This window comes from Convolutriloba macropyga, chromosome 6 (assembly GCF_964194025.1).
Source record: "Convolutriloba macropyga chromosome 6, txConMacr16.3, whole genome shotgun sequence".
Taxonomy (NCBI): domain Eukaryota; kingdom Metazoa; phylum Xenacoelomorpha; order Acoela; family Convolutidae; genus Convolutriloba; species Convolutriloba macropyga.
Window position 1 is genome coordinate 6,542,045 of NC_134473.1, and position 17,216 is coordinate 6,559,260.

At 34.1% G+C, this 17,216-nt stretch overlaps 2 protein-coding genes across 2 annotated transcripts in view; one reads left to right on the top strand and one right to left on the bottom strand.

Moving 5' to 3' along the window:
- The window catches only part of LOC142341457 (exosome complex component RRP46-like), a 360,653-nt gene that overhangs the window by 175,175 nt on the left and 168,262 nt on the right, over positions 1-17,216 (bottom strand). The window lies entirely within an intron of this gene.
- LOC142341454 (Na(+)/H(+) exchanger beta-like) overlaps positions 1-17,216 on the top strand; it is a 108,614-nt gene that overhangs the window by 11,078 nt on the left and 80,320 nt on the right. The window contains exons 4-9 of the mRNA XM_075392408.1: positions 1,179-1,260; positions 1,334-1,361; positions 1,854-1,966; positions 11,638-11,784; positions 13,137-13,248; positions 13,411-13,492. Coding sequence (XP_075248523.1) covers positions 1,179-1,260; positions 1,334-1,361; positions 1,854-1,966; positions 11,638-11,784; positions 13,137-13,248; positions 13,411-13,492 — 564 coding nt within the window. The remainder of the gene's footprint in view (positions 1-1,178; positions 1,261-1,333; positions 1,362-1,853; positions 1,967-11,637; positions 11,785-13,136; positions 13,249-13,410; positions 13,493-17,216) is intronic.

Below are 17,216 nucleotides of genomic sequence, written 5' to 3' on the forward strand. Positions count from 1 at the left end.
CGTCAAGTCGTTTCCGGCTCTGTTTTATTTTAAGATCTGTTCACACATTTTCATGATTTCTGAAGTCAATATGGAGTAGTGATTTTGGTCACGCCGAAACAGGAAGTGGAGCGAAAAAGCGAGTAGTTTTGCGGCGTGAAATTGTTTTGCTCTAATTTCAAAGTAGAGTTAGAAAACGGTGGTTGAACAAAATTTCTCTTTCTCGCTAGTGATTTTTTGCTCATATGCGCAATTTCACTTTGATTTTTACTGTTTTTTCGATGTTTTGGATCGGATTTTTTTCTCAATAGTTTTTGCAATCCATTCATAGTTCATTTTAGGCCTATTTTTTGTTTTAACCAAATTTTCATTTCTTGCTAGTGGTTTTTTATTCACATATGGCATTTTGACATTGATTTTATTCTAGGTATTATTTTTTGTTTAGTCAATGAAAATTCTTTGAATTGTACTTCAGGACTTGTCCTGCTATGTTTTTTTTCATTTTTTTCCATGGTTGCTAACGTACAGCTTTTTCGCGGGAAAATGTTACGTAGAGCGAAAATATGTGACAAGAAATTGTCACTCTTGTCCGCCAAAGGCCTGAAAAGCCTGAAAAAAAATAAAACGTACCATTCGCAGCGTAATGTAATGCTTGAACACAATAAAATATTTTAGGTCACGGGCCCCTATCGCACCCCCCCCCCTCTCTAATCAATGCAGTGATAAATGACGACAACCAAATGAACTATTGTACTTTTTATGTTCTTCATTGCACAATGAACAAGAACTTCTCGAAGACATTTACCGAAAATCTAAGGCTTTATAGTTGAGATTTTTCTCCGAAACGCACTTCTTTGAAAATGTTTTTATTTCACCAATGATCAAATATGACAACCCATAGTTATATTGTTACACCAAAATTAGTCATAACTTTCAATTGAAAAGGCTTACCTCTTACTGCGCTATAGGCTCTACGAGTCATTATCAGTTCCAAAACAGGCATAACTTTGTTCACACATCGTTATGAAGACAAACGTCTTGTTCACGGGCACAAGACAAACTTCAAAGGATCAAACCAAACTTGTTGCGATCTTCAGAACTTAGGGTTTATTGTTTATTCAGAGGGTTTATTGTTTATTCAGAACGTCAGAACATTTGCGAATCCAGCTTTTTTGAATCATTGAGGTTTTTTATTTTAGTATCATGTTGGAAGCAGCCTTCTGCCTGCACGACAGAGCAGTGTGGGAGAACATTGGCACTATCCTCGTATTCGCATGTATAGTTAGTTCACTCTCTTTTGGGATAATTGTAGGCTCGAAATAATTTCAACAAATTTGTTTTTCTATTGTTTTAGGGAACAGTCCTCAACACTTTCACCATAGGTGAGATAAAAATTTTCTGGTTCTTCCCCATTATAGCCCCCCCCCCCCCCCCCCCCGAACATTAGTGGTCATATAACCAATAGCCCCTTCCCTAATCGTGGTGATTATACCATAATGGGGGCTGTAATTTCTTGGGGGGCTAAGGTGAAAACCAACATTTTTAAGCATTGGGACGTTTTCTGTTCTGTTAGAAATAGAGAGCAGAAGTGATTAAACTACGGAACAGAATAGTTTCAACAATTTAACTTTAAGAAACTGAACTGTAAGCGCATATTTTCAATGAAGACATCATTAAAATTGAAATTAGAGTGTCTATGTTACAGGTAGTAAAAAGATATACGGTAGTCTTCTTTGCAATGATTATAAATTTAGCCTTGATAGACGTTTTCTCCTATTTTGGGAACCCTTTCTGCAAAAATTTGTTCCTTTGTGTCACAATATGGATGTGTGCATTTGGGTATTCCTTTCCTTGATTTTGCTGGAGTGTTTTAGCCCCGGTTCTGTTTCTCTTCAATGACGCCGGTGTCTTTGGACCCCAGGCTCTCTTCGACTTCCCTCAGTGTCTTCTCTTCTCGGCACTCATCTCCGCTGTTGATCCTGTCGCTGTAAGCAAAAAATGCTTGAGAAAATTACGAACTTTTCTTGGTTCATTTAGTCTAGCTTTTTTAATACAAAAAGATTTCTAAAAGTTGGTGGGCCACGTATATCATGATCCATACATTGATTTGGGTCTCTTCTGACATTTTTTAACTTCGAAAAATTTTCCCGATTTTTCATTACGTTGCAAATAACACATTTTGTCGAAAAATTTACTCGAAAATCTCACTGTTTCCTGCGACCAAATGTTGCGATTAGAGTTGTAGGCGTGCGCAGAGAAGAGCGACTGTAAGCCAAACTAGTTCAGATTCGCTTCAAATCGGAAATATCCCTCACATTTGTCCACGATGCCTGTTCTTGTGTTTTTGTTCAAGAATAGCCAACAATGACAAGATCTTTTTTTCTATTAACCAATCTCACCGTTACTGTTATGCACGCTATCACTGTTACCCTTCTTTAGGTATCTCTTTCTCACAATAAATAATTGCATGACAATTTTACAAGAATGAAAGAAAACCCAATAGCTGAAAAATTTCAGAAGTTTCTCTCGCATGATTAATTGCCTTCTAAAATGGGACTACCAAATTCTCAGCCAGTCATAACCGAGTATTTGAGAAATGAAAAGCGAGTATTTCCGGCCCGTTCTAACGTTGGCTCTTTATAACGTCGGCTGTCTTCCGCGTAACCGTCCCAAAAGCGTAAAAATTACAAAATTTACTTGTAGCAACATAAAGCTTTATACTGATATAAAAACTAAAATTCAGAAATTGGAGCAAAGGTTGCTTAAAAATTGTAAAAAAAGTAAGGGTAAATATGGTAGCCCATTGGTCGCTACCTTGTTATTTGATTTTTCAGGTTTTTGTTAAAAATACGTTGACCACAAAAATTATGAAAGTACTTAAATGTGTGGAGATTTTGTTGTATTATTTATTTTAAATAAAGAATATGCGATCAAAGAATAGCTAATTTTACCATTCAGGAGTTACAAAGCTGAGTTTAAAAAACCACGTTGGTGACAATCTTTGAAAACAATAACAATTGTAATAAGGTATCAAAAACTGTTCTATTGGATCGAAAATTTCCCCGATTTTTCATTACGTTGCAAATAACACATTTTGTCGAAAAATTTACTCGAAAATCTCACTGTTTCCTGCGACCAAATGTTGCGATTAGAGTTGTAGGCGTGCGCAGAGAAGAGCGACTGTAAGCCAAATTAGTTCAGATTCGCTTCAAATCGGAAATATCCCTCACATTTGTCCACGATGCCTGTTCTTGTGTTTTTGTTCAAGAATAGCCAACAATGACAAGATCTTTTTTTCTATTAACCAATCTCACCGTTACTGTTATGCACGCTATCACTGTTACCCTTCTTTAGGTATCTCTTTCTCACAATAAATAATTGCATGACAATTTTACAAGAATGAAAGAAAACCCAATAGCTGAAAAATTTCAGAAGTTTCTCTCGCATGATTAATTGCCTTCTAAAATGGGACTACCAAATTCTCAGCCAGTCATAACCGAGTATTTGAGAAATGAAAAGCGAGTATTTCCGGCGCGTTCTAACGTTGGCTCTTTATAACGTCGGCTGTCTTCCGCGTAACCGTCCCAAAAGCGTAAAAATTACAAAATTTACTTGTAGCAACATAAAGCTTTATACTGATATAAAAACTAAACTTCAGAAATTGGAGCAAAGGTTGCTTAAAAATTGTAAAAAAAGTAAAGGTAAATATGGTAGCCCATTGGTCGCTACCTTGTGTTTTGATTTTTCAGGTTTTTGTTAAAAATACGTTGACCACAAAAATTATGAAAGTACTTAAATGTGTGGAGATTTTGTTGTATTATTTATTTTAAATAAAGAATATGCGATCAAAGAATAGCTAATTTTACCATTCAGGAGTTACAAAGCTGAGTTTAAAAAACCACGTTGGTGACAATCTTTGAAAACAATAACAATTGTAATAAGGTATCAAAAACTGTTCTATTGGATCGAAAATTTCCCCGATTTTTCATTACGTTGCAAATAACACATTTTGTCGAAAAATTTACTCGAAAATCTCACTGTTTTCTGCGACCAAATGTTGTAATTAGAGTTGTAGGCGTGCGCAGAGAAGAGCGACTGTAAGCCAAACTAGTTCAGACTCGCCTCCAATCGGAAATATCCCTCAAATTTGTCCACGATGCCTGTTCTTGTGTTTTTGTTCAAGAATAGCCAACAATGACAAGATCTTTTTTTCTATTAACCAATCTCACCAATCTCACCAATGCACGCTATCACTGTTACCCTTCTTTAGGTATCTCTTTCTCACAATAAATAATTGCATGACAATTTTACAAGAATGAAAGAAAACCCAATAGCTGAAAAATTTCAGAAGTTTCTCTCGCATGATTAATTGCCTTCTAAAATGGGACTACCAAATTCTCAGCCAGTCATAACCGAGTATTTGAGAAATGAAAAGCGTGTATTTCCGGCCCGTTCTAACGTTGGCTCTTTATAACGTCGGCTGTCTTCCGCGTAACCGTCCCAAAAGCGTAAAAATTACAAAATTTACTTGTAGCAACATAAAGCTTTATACTGATATAAAAACTAAAATTCAGAAATTGGAGCAAAGGTTGCTTAAAAATTGTAAAAAAAGTAAGGGTAAATATGGTAGCCCATTGGTCGCTACCTTGTTATTTGATTTTTCAGGTTTTTGTTAAAAATACGTTGACCACAAAAATTATGAAAGTACTTAAATGTGTGGAGATTTTGTTGTATTATTTATTTTAAATAAAGAATATGCGATCAAAGAATAGCTAATTTTACCATTCAGGAGTTACAAAGCTGAGTTTAAAAAACCACGTTGGTGACAATCTTTGAAAACAATAACAATTGTAATAAGGTATCAAAAACTGTTCTATTGGATCGAAAATTTCCCCGATTTTTCATTACGTTGCAAATAACACATTTTGTCGAAAAATTTACTCGAAAATCTCACTGTTTTCTGCGACCAAATGTTGTAATTAGAGTTGTAGGCGTGCGCAGAGAAGAGCGACTGTAAGCCAAACTAGTTCAGATTCGCCTCCACTCGGAAATATCCCTCACATTTGTCCACGATGCCTGTTCTTGTGTTTTTGTTCAAGAATAGCCAACAATGACAAGATCTTTTTTTCTATTAACCAATCTCACCGTTACTGTTATGCACGCTATCACTGTTACCCTTCTTTAGGTATCTCTTTCTCACAATAAATAATTGCATGACAATTTTACAAGAATGAAAGAAAACCCAATAGCTGAAAAATTTCAGAAGTTTCTCTCGCATGATTAACTGCCTTCTAAAATGGGACTACCAAATTCTCAGCCAGTCATAACCGAGTATTTGAGAAATGAAAAGCGAGTATTTCCGGCGCGTTCTAACGTTGGCTCTTTATAACGTCGGCTGTCTTCCGCGTAACCGTCCCAAAAGCGTAAAAATTACAAAATTTACTTGTAGCAACATAAAGCTTTATACTGATATAAAAACTGAAATTCAGAAATTGGAGCAAAGGTTGCTTAAAAATTGTGAAAAAAGTAAGGGTAAATATGGTAGCCCATTGGTCGCTACCTTGTTATTTGATTTTTCAGGTTTTTGTTAAAAATACGTTGACCACAAAAATTATGAAAGTACTTAATTGTGTGGAGATTTTGTTGTATTATTTATTTTAAATAAAGAATATGCGATCAAATAATAGCTAATTTTTACCATTCAGGAGTTACAAAGCTGAGTTACAAAAAACCACGTTGGTGACAATCTTTGAAAACAATAACAATTGTAATAAGGTATCAAAAACTGTTCTATTGGATCGAAAATTTTTTGGCGCACACAAATGTTTAACTGATTAGGCGACAAGTGTATGCCTTTCGTTCGTAACCAATATCAGTTTATAATCACAAGTGGTGAAATAGTGGCAAATTCTTTTCTTCAATTGACAATCTAGCAACTGTTTTCTTATTGAAAAATCAGCGGATTAGCGGATATTAAGGCCGAGCTGGTATATCAATGTAGTTTAGTTGTTGAAAAACTTCGAAAAGGCAATGACAACCGTGTGTATTGCTTTCGATGTCAAAAATGTAACTTAATCTCAGTGAAGCTATCTTAAAGTACCTTTTCCCCACTCTGTTATTAACATACAACTCAGATAGAAACAGTAGCCAGTAATTGTGGTTTTTGGTTCACTTACGGCATATTGAATTCTGTTTATCTGTATGTTTTTGTTTTCATCGTTTTTTTAAACAACAGATTTGCACAAATCAGTTTTTAGCCATTTCAACGCCTAGTTTTTGGTTCCGCTCTCTGAAAATTCTTGCGATTGTAGTTCAGGACTCGTCCTCTGTTTTTTGTCACTGCAAGTTTCGGAAGGGGAATAACAGGTGCGATAGGAAAAGGTCACATAGTGGGACAGAAGATGCTGAAATTTTGGAATCGCACGAATCCAATGTGGAAAGGTTTTTTAGATCAAAATGTTGCCTTTAATCGAATTTTTGAAATTGTGAAAGTCATTGTTCATACAGACCTCGCGCAAAAACTTCAAATTTTATAGAACATTTTTGTAAATTTTCTGCAATTTTTGTTCAATTGAGATTCTCTTTGGCTTCGACTAAAGTTTTTGTCATATAACTTTTCGATAACTTATTGTTTTTGAAAAGATTTATACAGATACAAAGAACTTATACCTAGAAAACTTTCAAAACGGTCATTTCCTTTTTTCCTGTCGTAATGTCATTATGTAGAGATTGGTGATAACGTCCAAGCTTGGGTGATATCAAAAAACATCTCAGAAAATAGATCTTTGCTTTTATTACCGTTTAAATGTCAGTTTTGAAAGTTGTCGGAAAATTGTTTTGAATACAGGTTCAAATATGTTTTGTGATAACTTTCAAAGGACATGTTCTGTGTTTCTATATTAAACAGAGTTGATTTTTAAGTAAATAGACCGGAGTTGTCAAAACAATTTTTTCTATGTTTGTTATCAAATTTGAGTTTTTTTCTGTTTAGCTGTTAATGTTGGAAAATGGTTATGTTGGCTTGCAGATACCTCATGTTGAGGTTTGTGGCTTTAAAATATTGACTTTAAAAACATGTTAATATTTTTTCGAGCGTAGATTTCACTGGTATTCTTCCTCAACCATTCGAAAAGTACTTTAATTTTTTCTTACAGCAGCCCAAACAAGCTCTGCTTACTCGGATACTTCGTATCTCTACACTTATTTAAGGACATAAATAACTTTATGTTCGCTGGTTTCATATTTTTGTTCCGACGGGGGGGGGGGGGGGGGGGGGGGAGCTATATACTCTACTGGGTTTTTTTTGCATAAAAGTTATAGTGCTTTAAATTTTTGTGAGTATTAGACCAATTTGCGTTTATTTTACGAGTTATAGTGCTTTAAATTTTTGTGAATATTAGACCAATTTGCGTTTATTTTGTTCACTTTTCCGGAATTTTTGCCAAAAATTTCGTCAATTTTGCTAAAATATTTAAAAATTGTCAACAATAATACTGTTGAATTTATTTTTCAAGAAAAAAAAGTATTGTTGACCATTTTCATTTTTTGTCCAAAGTTTTGGCTAAATGTCTCAAAACTAAGCTTTTTTCTTCAAAAATTGCACAAAATAGGCTTCTTTAGTCAATTTGATTAAATCTGTCGGAAGTACAAACATAGAAACAACTAACACAATCTTTGTAACCTACAAAGGAGATAGTCCTCTTTTTTCTTCCATTGAGAGTAGTCTGGAAGTAAATTTTTGCAGTTTTTTGCTAACTTTGTGATTATCAAAAACGCAGCATTAATTTTTTGATCTTTCAGCTAACAAATTATCTTGATATATAACACTCAAAACAATTGAGTGTTTATAATGGACAAACAGCAAAAGCAGGGTTGGTTTTGGTCCAAAAAATAGTTTAAAAAAGTCGAAAGCAATGCTGGTTTCGGTCCAAAAGAATAGTCCGAAAAAATTTCGGATCGTACTCAGTCAGTCTTTTTCATTTTTTTAAAGTTAATTAAAGAACAGAACAATTCAATTCAAAGCTCACTGTCGATAGGTCCAATTGGCTTCCTAAACCTTCCCAATTTGATGTGTCTAGTTTCTTTACTCGAAAGATTATGTTCGTTTTGACTTAAAAATCTTTTATTTTTATATAAACAATGGCTTATTAAAACTTTGCCATTAATTTTTGTCTTAATGTGTTCAATTTTCAGCCTGGTGTCAGCAACGAAAGAATGCCTCTTCTTCTCTTTTGTTCTGTTGAAATTAAATTCATTTTGCGTTTTACGCGTTAAGTTATGGTTTTCTGGCTCTGATAGTACTATATTTCACATTTTTATTTTTAGGCATTGGTCCATTTTAACGATTTTCAGGTTTTTCACGTTATCACATTATTGACAGTTAACATATTTCATTATTGGCGTTAATTGAACTTATGAAAGTCTTTAAAAGCGTAGATTTTGGTTTTAACTGCTTCAACTCGACTTTCTCGAAGAATTTAATTGAACTTTTTACATTTGTCTTCAACTCTCGTGTTTTACTTTCTCATTTTAGTCGCACGAAGTTTCCTGGTCAATGACAGTTCCCATTGGTTCTTTGAGTTGATTTTTAAGTAAATAGACCGGAGTTGTCAAAACAATTTTTTTCTATGTTTGTTATCAAAATTGAGTTTTTTTCTGTTTAGCTGTTAATGTTGGAAAATGGTTATGTTGGCTTGCACATACCTCATGTTGAGGTTTGCGGCTTTAAAATATTGACTTTAAAAACATGTTAATATTTTTTCGAGCGTAGATTTCATTGGTATTCTTCCTCAACCATCGAAAAGTAATTTAATTTTTTCTTACAGCCGCCCAAACAAGCTCTGCTTACTGGGATACTTCGTATCTCTATACTTATTTAAGGACAGAAACAATTTTATGTTCGCTGGTTTCATATTTTTGTTCCGACGGGGGGAACTATATACTCTACTGGGTTTTTTTTGCTCAGCGAGTTATAGTGTTTTAAATTTTTGTGAATAGTAGACCCATTTGCGTTTATTTTACGAGTTATAGTGCTTTAAATTTTTGTGAATATTAGACCAATTTGCGTTTATTTTATTCACTTTTCCGGAATTTTTGCCAAAAATTTCGTCAATTTTGCTAAAATATTTAAAAATTGTCAATAATAATACTGTTGAAATTATTTTTCAAGAAAAAAAGTTTTGTTGACCAATTTGATTTTTTTGTCCAAAGTTTTGGCTAAATATCTCAAAACTTAGCCTTTTTCTTCAAAAATTGCACAACATAGGCTTCTTTAGTCAATTTGATTAAATCTGCCAGAAGTACAAACATAGAAACAACTAACACAATCTTTGTAACCTACAAAGGGAGCTAGTCTTCTTTTTTCTTCCATTGAGAGTAGTCTGGAAATAAATTTTTGCCGTTTTTTTTGCTAACTTTGTGATTATCAAAAACGCAGCATTCATGTTTTGATCTTTCAGCTAACAAATTATCTAGATATAAAACACTCAAAATAGTTGAGTGTTTTTAATGGACAAACAGCAAAAGCAGAGCTGGTTTTGGTCCAAAAAATAGTTAAAATAATAGTCGAAAGCAATGCTGGTTTTGGTCCCAAAGAATAGTACGAAAAAATTTCGGATCGTACTCAGTCAGTCTTTTTCATTTTTTTTAGTTAATTAAAGAACAGAACAGTTCAATTCAAAGCTCACTGTCGATAGGTCAAATTGGCTTCCTAAACCTTCCCAATTTGATGTATCTAGTTCCTTTACTCGAAAGATTATGTTCGTTTTGACTTAAAAATGTTTCATTTTTATATAAACAATGGCTTATTAAAACTTTGCCATTAATTTTTGTCTTAATATGTTCAATTTTCAGCCTGGTGTCAGCAACGAAAGAATGCCTCTTCTTCTTATTTGTTCTGTTGAATTAAAATTCATTTTGCGGTTTTACGCGTTAAATTATGGTTTTCTGGCTCTGATAGTACTAGATTTCACATTTTTATTTTTAGGCATTGGTCCATTTTTCACGATTTACAGGTTTTTCACGTTATCACATTATTGACAGTTAACATATTTCATCATTGGAGTTAATTGAACATATAAAAGTCTTTAAAAGCGTAGACTATGGTTTTAACTGCTTCAACTCGACTTTCTCGAAGAATTTAATTGAATTTTTTACATTTGTCTTCAACTCTCGTGTTTTACTTTCTCATTTTAGTCGCACGAAGTTTCCTGGATAATGACCGATACCATTGGTTCTTTGGAGGAGTAAATCAATTTATGTTCTGATTTAAGTAGATAGCTGATGGCCTTCATTACTTTGAAAACAATTGTTCTCAAAAATTTTAAAAAACAATTTTTGATTTCGCATTTTTGTTTTTTTTTGTCTATTTGTTACCTAGTATTTTTAATTACAGGTCAAATATGACATCATTGTTGTCGAGGGATGGTGTAAAAATACAAAATCTATTCTTTTTAAAGATTTTGATATGAATTCAGTTACTTCGACACGGGTTTTTTGCAAAAAAAGTAAACTGATTTTTGATTTTTGTCTAAATTTGACGTTTCTTTTGTAGACGTTAGGCGTATTCAGAACAATTTAATGCACTTCCTTTGTACGAATAAATTGAACTTTTAAATTTATTCTTTTTGTAGCTAATGGCTTTCATGTCTTTGAAAAGAATTGTTTTCGGAAAAGAAAAAGTAATACTTAATTTTGCACCTTTTTCTCTTTTTTGTCTACTTAGTACCTATTCCTCTTAATGAGAGGTCACATACCACATCATTTGCGTTCGAGGAAGGCTCAATTGAACTTATTTTGAGGGGCCAAATATGGCTTCACATCTTCGACATTGTTTTCTCGCAAGTTTTAATTGATGTTTCGTTTGCTGTCTCTATTTGTTGTTTTTTTGTAACCACATAAAAAATTTAATGATGACAGGTTTTAAGGCTCTCCTTTAGAGGCGTATGTGATCATAAACATGTTGGATGTTTTCATTTGCTATTTATTTGTTTTGATTACTTTGAAATTAATTGTTTTTAAAATTACAAGCCAATTTTTTAACCCGCTTTTTTTGTTCTTTTTTGTCTAAATGTTACCAAGCCTTATTATGGAGTCGTCCGATATTTTTCTAGTGTTGTACAAGTTATTTTGTTTAGTTTTAGCTTTATCGCACGCTATTTTGACCTTTTGAATAATTTTTCTTTTTAAAAAAATGGACATAAGTTTTGGATGTAATTAATGTTTGTTATTATCGTTAGATTTTGTTGTTTGTCTTGACTTGTTTTTTTAACAATGGCTGATCTCATCAGTCTGATGTGGCATTTTTTACTCCACCGAGTTATTTGCGTTGAAGGCGATTTTTTTGTTAGAAGTTTTTTTTTGAAAAACAATTTTTGTGGTTTTTCTATCTGTTCCTCATTTGGTAGACGTTTTGTATAAAAAATATGAATGAGCGGGGTCAGAATATTATGTGCGAACGCACATTAGCGAGCCTCCTTGTTTAGCGTTAAAAACTTGAGTTGGATCTTTTCTAGAATCTTTTCATTCACTTTTTCCTTCAATTTATCTGGTCTGATGGCCAAGTCGATGAAATTTTGAACCCATTATTCAGATCTTGGTTGTATTTCAGGAGTTGCCCTTAAGTTTAAGACTTGCTTTTAAGTTTTTGCAAATTTTCAGGTGTTGGCCATCTTTGAAGAGATCCACGTGAACAGTTCCTTGTACTTCATAGTGTTTGGAGAGTCTCTTCTGAATGACGCAATGACAGTTGTGCTGTATCGGATGATGGAGGTGTTTGTTGTACTCCCACACATACCCGCATCACAGGTTAATAAATTATCCCAACTAGTTAGTTATTCAAGCAGAATATCATTATAGTAGTTTAGTTCTTTAAAGTGTCTATCATGAATAGAACAGTGAATGGGTCAGATTGTCCTAATTTTACGCATCAAAACAGGCAGCCAAATATGAATTGTCGGCATAATTTAAATTTTCAATGATTCTGTGATGTGATGAATATGGATTGACATTTACTGTTTAATCAGTAAAATTTAATGGAAAAAAATTTTAAAATGTTATGTTAAATAAATATAATGAAATTACTCCTCATTATTTAAATTTCAACTGAGTAGACATAACGATTGTCCAAACTTCAGCATCAGAAGTTATATAACATTTATAACCACACTAATCCCTCTACAGTGGGAAAAGAACAATTAACATTTATTGCACTTCATACTTTCATACGGTGAACTCTCCACCATGTATTTCCAATTTCAATCCACTGTGCTTTTGGTGCTCAGGTCTAGACCTCGACCTATGAAAAGACTTTAAAAGTCTAGTTGGGGAGGGTTTTGGGTCCAGCAAAAGTCTTCTATGAAAAATCTGAGTCGAGCTAAAGTCTATCCGACTACATGGGAAGAGGTGGCAGAAATATGAACTGTGGCGCAGGTCACCCTCTGAAAAAAGTTCAGGTAAATTTACCGGAAAAAGACACCAGAACTTACCTGAACAGTTCAGGTAGATTTGTCTCTCCTGAACCATACCCGAACACACCTGAAAAATTCCTGAAATTTATCTGAAAAATTCAGGTATCACTGCCTGAACTTTTACCTGAATTTACATGAAAATTAACTGTAAAAATCATAACTTTTCAGGTAGTTTGTACAGTTCAGGCACTTTTACCTGAATTTTCAGGCAACTTTTAAATGACCCCAATTTAAATCGAATGACCACGAACTAGCGCGAATAATGACAGAGGGACTTATTTACAGATATGAATGGATTATTACGCCAAAAATATGCTCCAGACTGCGTAATTAACGTCTGGGACACTCCGCCAAGACGTTAAGCAATTTGATTCATACCCTAGTCTAATACCGACGGCTATCTTGCAAGATCTTGCAAGAATCTTGCAAGAGTCTTGTAAGATTACGCACCATCTTGCAAGATCTTGCAAGATTCTTGCAAGATCTTGCAAGATAGCCGTCGGATATGCAAGAATCTTGCAAGATAAGCGTCGATCTTGTAAGATTCTTGCAAGATAGGCGTCGAATTCTTGCAAGATCTTGCAAGACAAGTGTCGGAGTTCGTCTAGGGTAGTTCTACTATACCTCACCCCTGGGAACAGTATTGCATAGGTTAATTAAAAACAATTTCGGCATTTGCTCATGTTTCAGATATTCAAAGGATTCTGTTCATTCTTCATTGTGAGTCTGGGAGGAGTTCTGATTGGACTGTCCTTCGGAGTGGTAACTGCATTCCTCACAAGGTTCACAAATCATCTCAGAGGTTAATTAACATACACAAACTGACAACGATGTTTCCTTTTCCTCAGAGAATATGACCATCTTAAACTAGCAACAAATTCAAATTGTATGAGAAAAAATTGTATTGGGATCTTTGATACATTAAAGTATTATAATGAATAATTAATATGATGTGTATTTGCAGTGATTGAACCTCTGATAGTGTTCTCTGGTGCCTACTTCGCCTATCTGTCTGCCGAATGCTTCGAGTTATCTGGAATCATTTCGTTAGTAACCTAAGTTGTTCTCTAAGTTGTAACTTGTTGTTGTTTCTCTAAGTTGTAACCTAAGTTGTTCTCTAGCAATTATAGCTTTCAAGATTTCGTATGGGGTAATTTTGGACATGTTAAAAATTCTGTTTCGGCGCAATCTTGTAAGAGGAATATAGCTTGTTAGCACTTGTTAGCAAATACTTGTAAGCAAATATAGCTTTCAAGATTTCGTATGAGGTAATTTTGGGTATGACAAAAATTCTATTTCGGCGCAATATTGTAAGAGGAATATCCTGTTTTTCTAATAGGTATGGTGAAGTGAATTCAGAAGAGAACAGATATGGAATTAGTTCTCAAATATCTAGCAAAATAAAAAAAAACGACAAAAACTGTAAATTAATAATGTAAGAATAGTAAGCGCATGGTAACTATCTACTATCTATACGTGCAATCCGATGACTTTTTAAGCATTCAACTTTGTTCACATAATTGAAAATTAGAAAACGCAAAAAAAGATGTTTGACTACTGGTATCAAATATAACGGAGTAAGAAGAACTAATAGTTGAGAGAAACAATAATAATAGAGAAACATCTCAGAACTTTACGCACATTTCAAGATCATAACAACTACTCTCCTTTCAACGATAATGATAATTTTACTACGCCCAGTTTGTTTAAGCGATTTTAAAATCTGTTTGGATGTTAAGGTTTTGCAGCTATTCTTGAATGTTAAGTTTTGTCGACTTTTTATATAACTTACCGCTCAAGAGTGAATTGCGTTATAGCACGCACTGTATTTCAATTTAAAATGGCCAAAATTTTGATTTTCAACTGATCTTTTGGGTTGTTTTTTAAGTATTCTTTATATAAAACTATACATGTGGTTTAAATGACAAAATTGCATCTTTGATAGGCTGTAGATAAAGATGTCGACAGAATATGAAGTTTGCCGTAACATCAATTTTCAGTTCATATTTGATACCATTGGGAGGTTTTTGAACCAATAACCTAAACCAACACCAGAATTCTTCTCAAAACAATTGTCAAGAATCTGATGCAAAACTGAAGCCGACTTCCTAATTGGTACATACGTGGGGGTACTGAAATGGTGATATCGGATAGTGGAGTTTGTTCGAGCTGAGTATCAGTTTTACTTCATGTATTCTAGTACATATATTTTAAAATATCTAAGTATATTGACAAATCGAGAACAAATCGATTAGGCCATGATCGAATGCAGCATCAGTTTTTCCTTGTCATGGTATTCTAACTCCGCTGTTTAGTTTGCCCGTGAACGCGTTAGCTTATTTATTAAGCTACTCGTCGCCATGTTTTAGAGGCATCACTGAGCAGCATGTTGTAACAGTACTACTGAAGAGCACGGTTAAGCGGTTGCTTAATTGGAGTTAATGACCGAAAAACTGTGATTTAGGGTCATTGACCGAATATTGTTTCTAAAAGGTCATTGACCGAAAAATGTTAGAAAGAAGTCATTGACCGCAAAGTGTTGCCAAAAGGTCATTGACCCAAAACGAGGCCGTTTATCTACCGAAAAATTGTTTGCGAAAAAGCGTTTTGCCCAAACTTTGGTTTTAAAGAAAATGAAAATAATCGGTGTTTCAATAAACAAAAACAATAGTGTCCAAAAAATCATTGGCCGAAAAGGGTTTGTTACCAAAAACTTCTTAAGGAAACGTTCCATGACCGAAAAGTTTTTGATGCTGAAAAGATAAACCATCAGAATTTTTCAACAGAGAGGATTTATGGTATTGTTTTTTGTAGTTCACTGTCAAAAAATTGTTGATGAAAAAGGTTAGTCTTGAAAATTTGTGAGCGGAAAGTCACTCACCGAAAACGTCAAGGATTAAAAGGTTGATGGAAATCTGTTTTGTCAAAATTTCACTGCACGAAAGTTTTTTTAAAACAGAAGAATTCAGCGAACAAAAATTGTGAAGCTTAAAAGACCCAAAAGGTGCCGATGCAAAAACCAGAGTTAGTTGCCAAAGTATTATATATGACAAAACTGAGGTGCTGAAATAAATAAAAAAATTTTAGCGCTTAGTAGAGAACTTTTTTATCTTAAGGGCTGTTGCTAATAAATTACTGCATACAAAACACGATAGGTAGATATTTGATTTTACTTTTTCGAACAAAAGTTTGTTGGTGGCATTAGCCACCCCTTTAACTCAGTTCTGTGTTTGTTGACTTCTAAAAGCTTTTGCAATAGTTTGCCAGCGATTCCTTTTTATCAGCACTTCCCTCGTATTTCGCGCATCCATCTTTTTTATGAGAACTGGAATTCATTGTTTCACCCAGGATCTGTTTTCTCTCCTCTTTTGAACTGTTGCATCTCTCCCTCTCTTCAGTTTTTTCTCTATCTTTCTTTTTCTTTTTTTTGCCATATTCTATTTTTTCTGATCTTCAAGTGTTTTCTCTAACTGTGATATTTTCTTTTGGCACTCGAATTTGTGCTTTTGCTTTTTGCGCTTGCTCACTATCTCGCTGTTCTTTTACTTTCTCTCTCTCTCTCTCTCTCTCTCTCGTGATTTCGGCTTCTTTCTTTTTGCTGTTCCATTTGCCTTCATTCTATTGCTTTTGTTTTTTCTTGCGTTCGTTCTCTCGCTCACTTTTTTTCGCCTTTCTCTCTCTCTCTCTCTCTCTCTCTCTTTTCTTTTTCTTTTCTTGGTTGTTTACTAACTTCTTCTTTTCTTTTTATTAGTCTGTTTTTGATTCATTTTTTGTTTACGGTTGTTTTTCTTTTGGTGGGGTCATGATGTTCTTATGGTTTTTGATGCTGTCTCATCAATTTCGATTTTACTTCTCTTTTCTCGTTAATTCTTTTTTTTCGCTTTTCACGCCCGTTGGCGTTCTCCCAGACTCTTTGTTTTTTTTCTGTTTTCCTTCTCTGCTTTCAACCTTCTTTTGTTCTGTCTTTTCGGTTTTTTTCGTATTTTTAAATCTATTTGCTATCCGATTCATTATATATTTCTGCTGCTATCGATCTCTCTTTCTGTCCCTCTATATTTCTCATTCTATCTGTTTTGATTTTTTTGAATGCTCTGTGAGAACGTCTATGACTCTTAACTCGCATAAAACCTTTTTTTGACATATTTGGCTCTCTTCATTTTTTGTTGATGTGTCCAAATTAATTTTGACAAAAAATTCATTGAAACGATTGCATGTACACCAGCTATCAAGAATATTTTTTTCAATGAGAATATCAGTTGTTAAGGTTTCAAGATAAGATGCATTCAGATAGCCTTTACGGACCGGCTACTCGGCTCCATTTAGTTTGAAAAGTTGGACAACGGCAGGTACCAGTCAGCTCCGGTGCCATTAATGTGTTTACGAAACAAGTGGATCCAAAATCTCTGATCATATTATAAATAATAGACATGAATACTCGAGGGTTGAAAAATTGTTCTTTTTGTATTCTTTTTATTGCATACGTTTTGGTTGAAAATTGTTAGATCTTTTTCCCGAGAACACTCTTTTTTTCAGTAGTTTGAAATGTACCATTTTAAATGAACCTGCTACTCTTCTCAGTCAACAAAAAGCGCAGTCTGTTTTGTTCTCTGATCAGAATGTCTAAACTATACAGATCATAGGTCTTGCCCTGACCAGACAGTGCTGACTCTGGGCCGGGCGCTGTGCAGGTCCCGTAAACTGTACACCTCACTGTAGAAGGGTCACTACTATGTACCCATGTAGGCGACGCTAGCTGGTCTGAAGTAATGT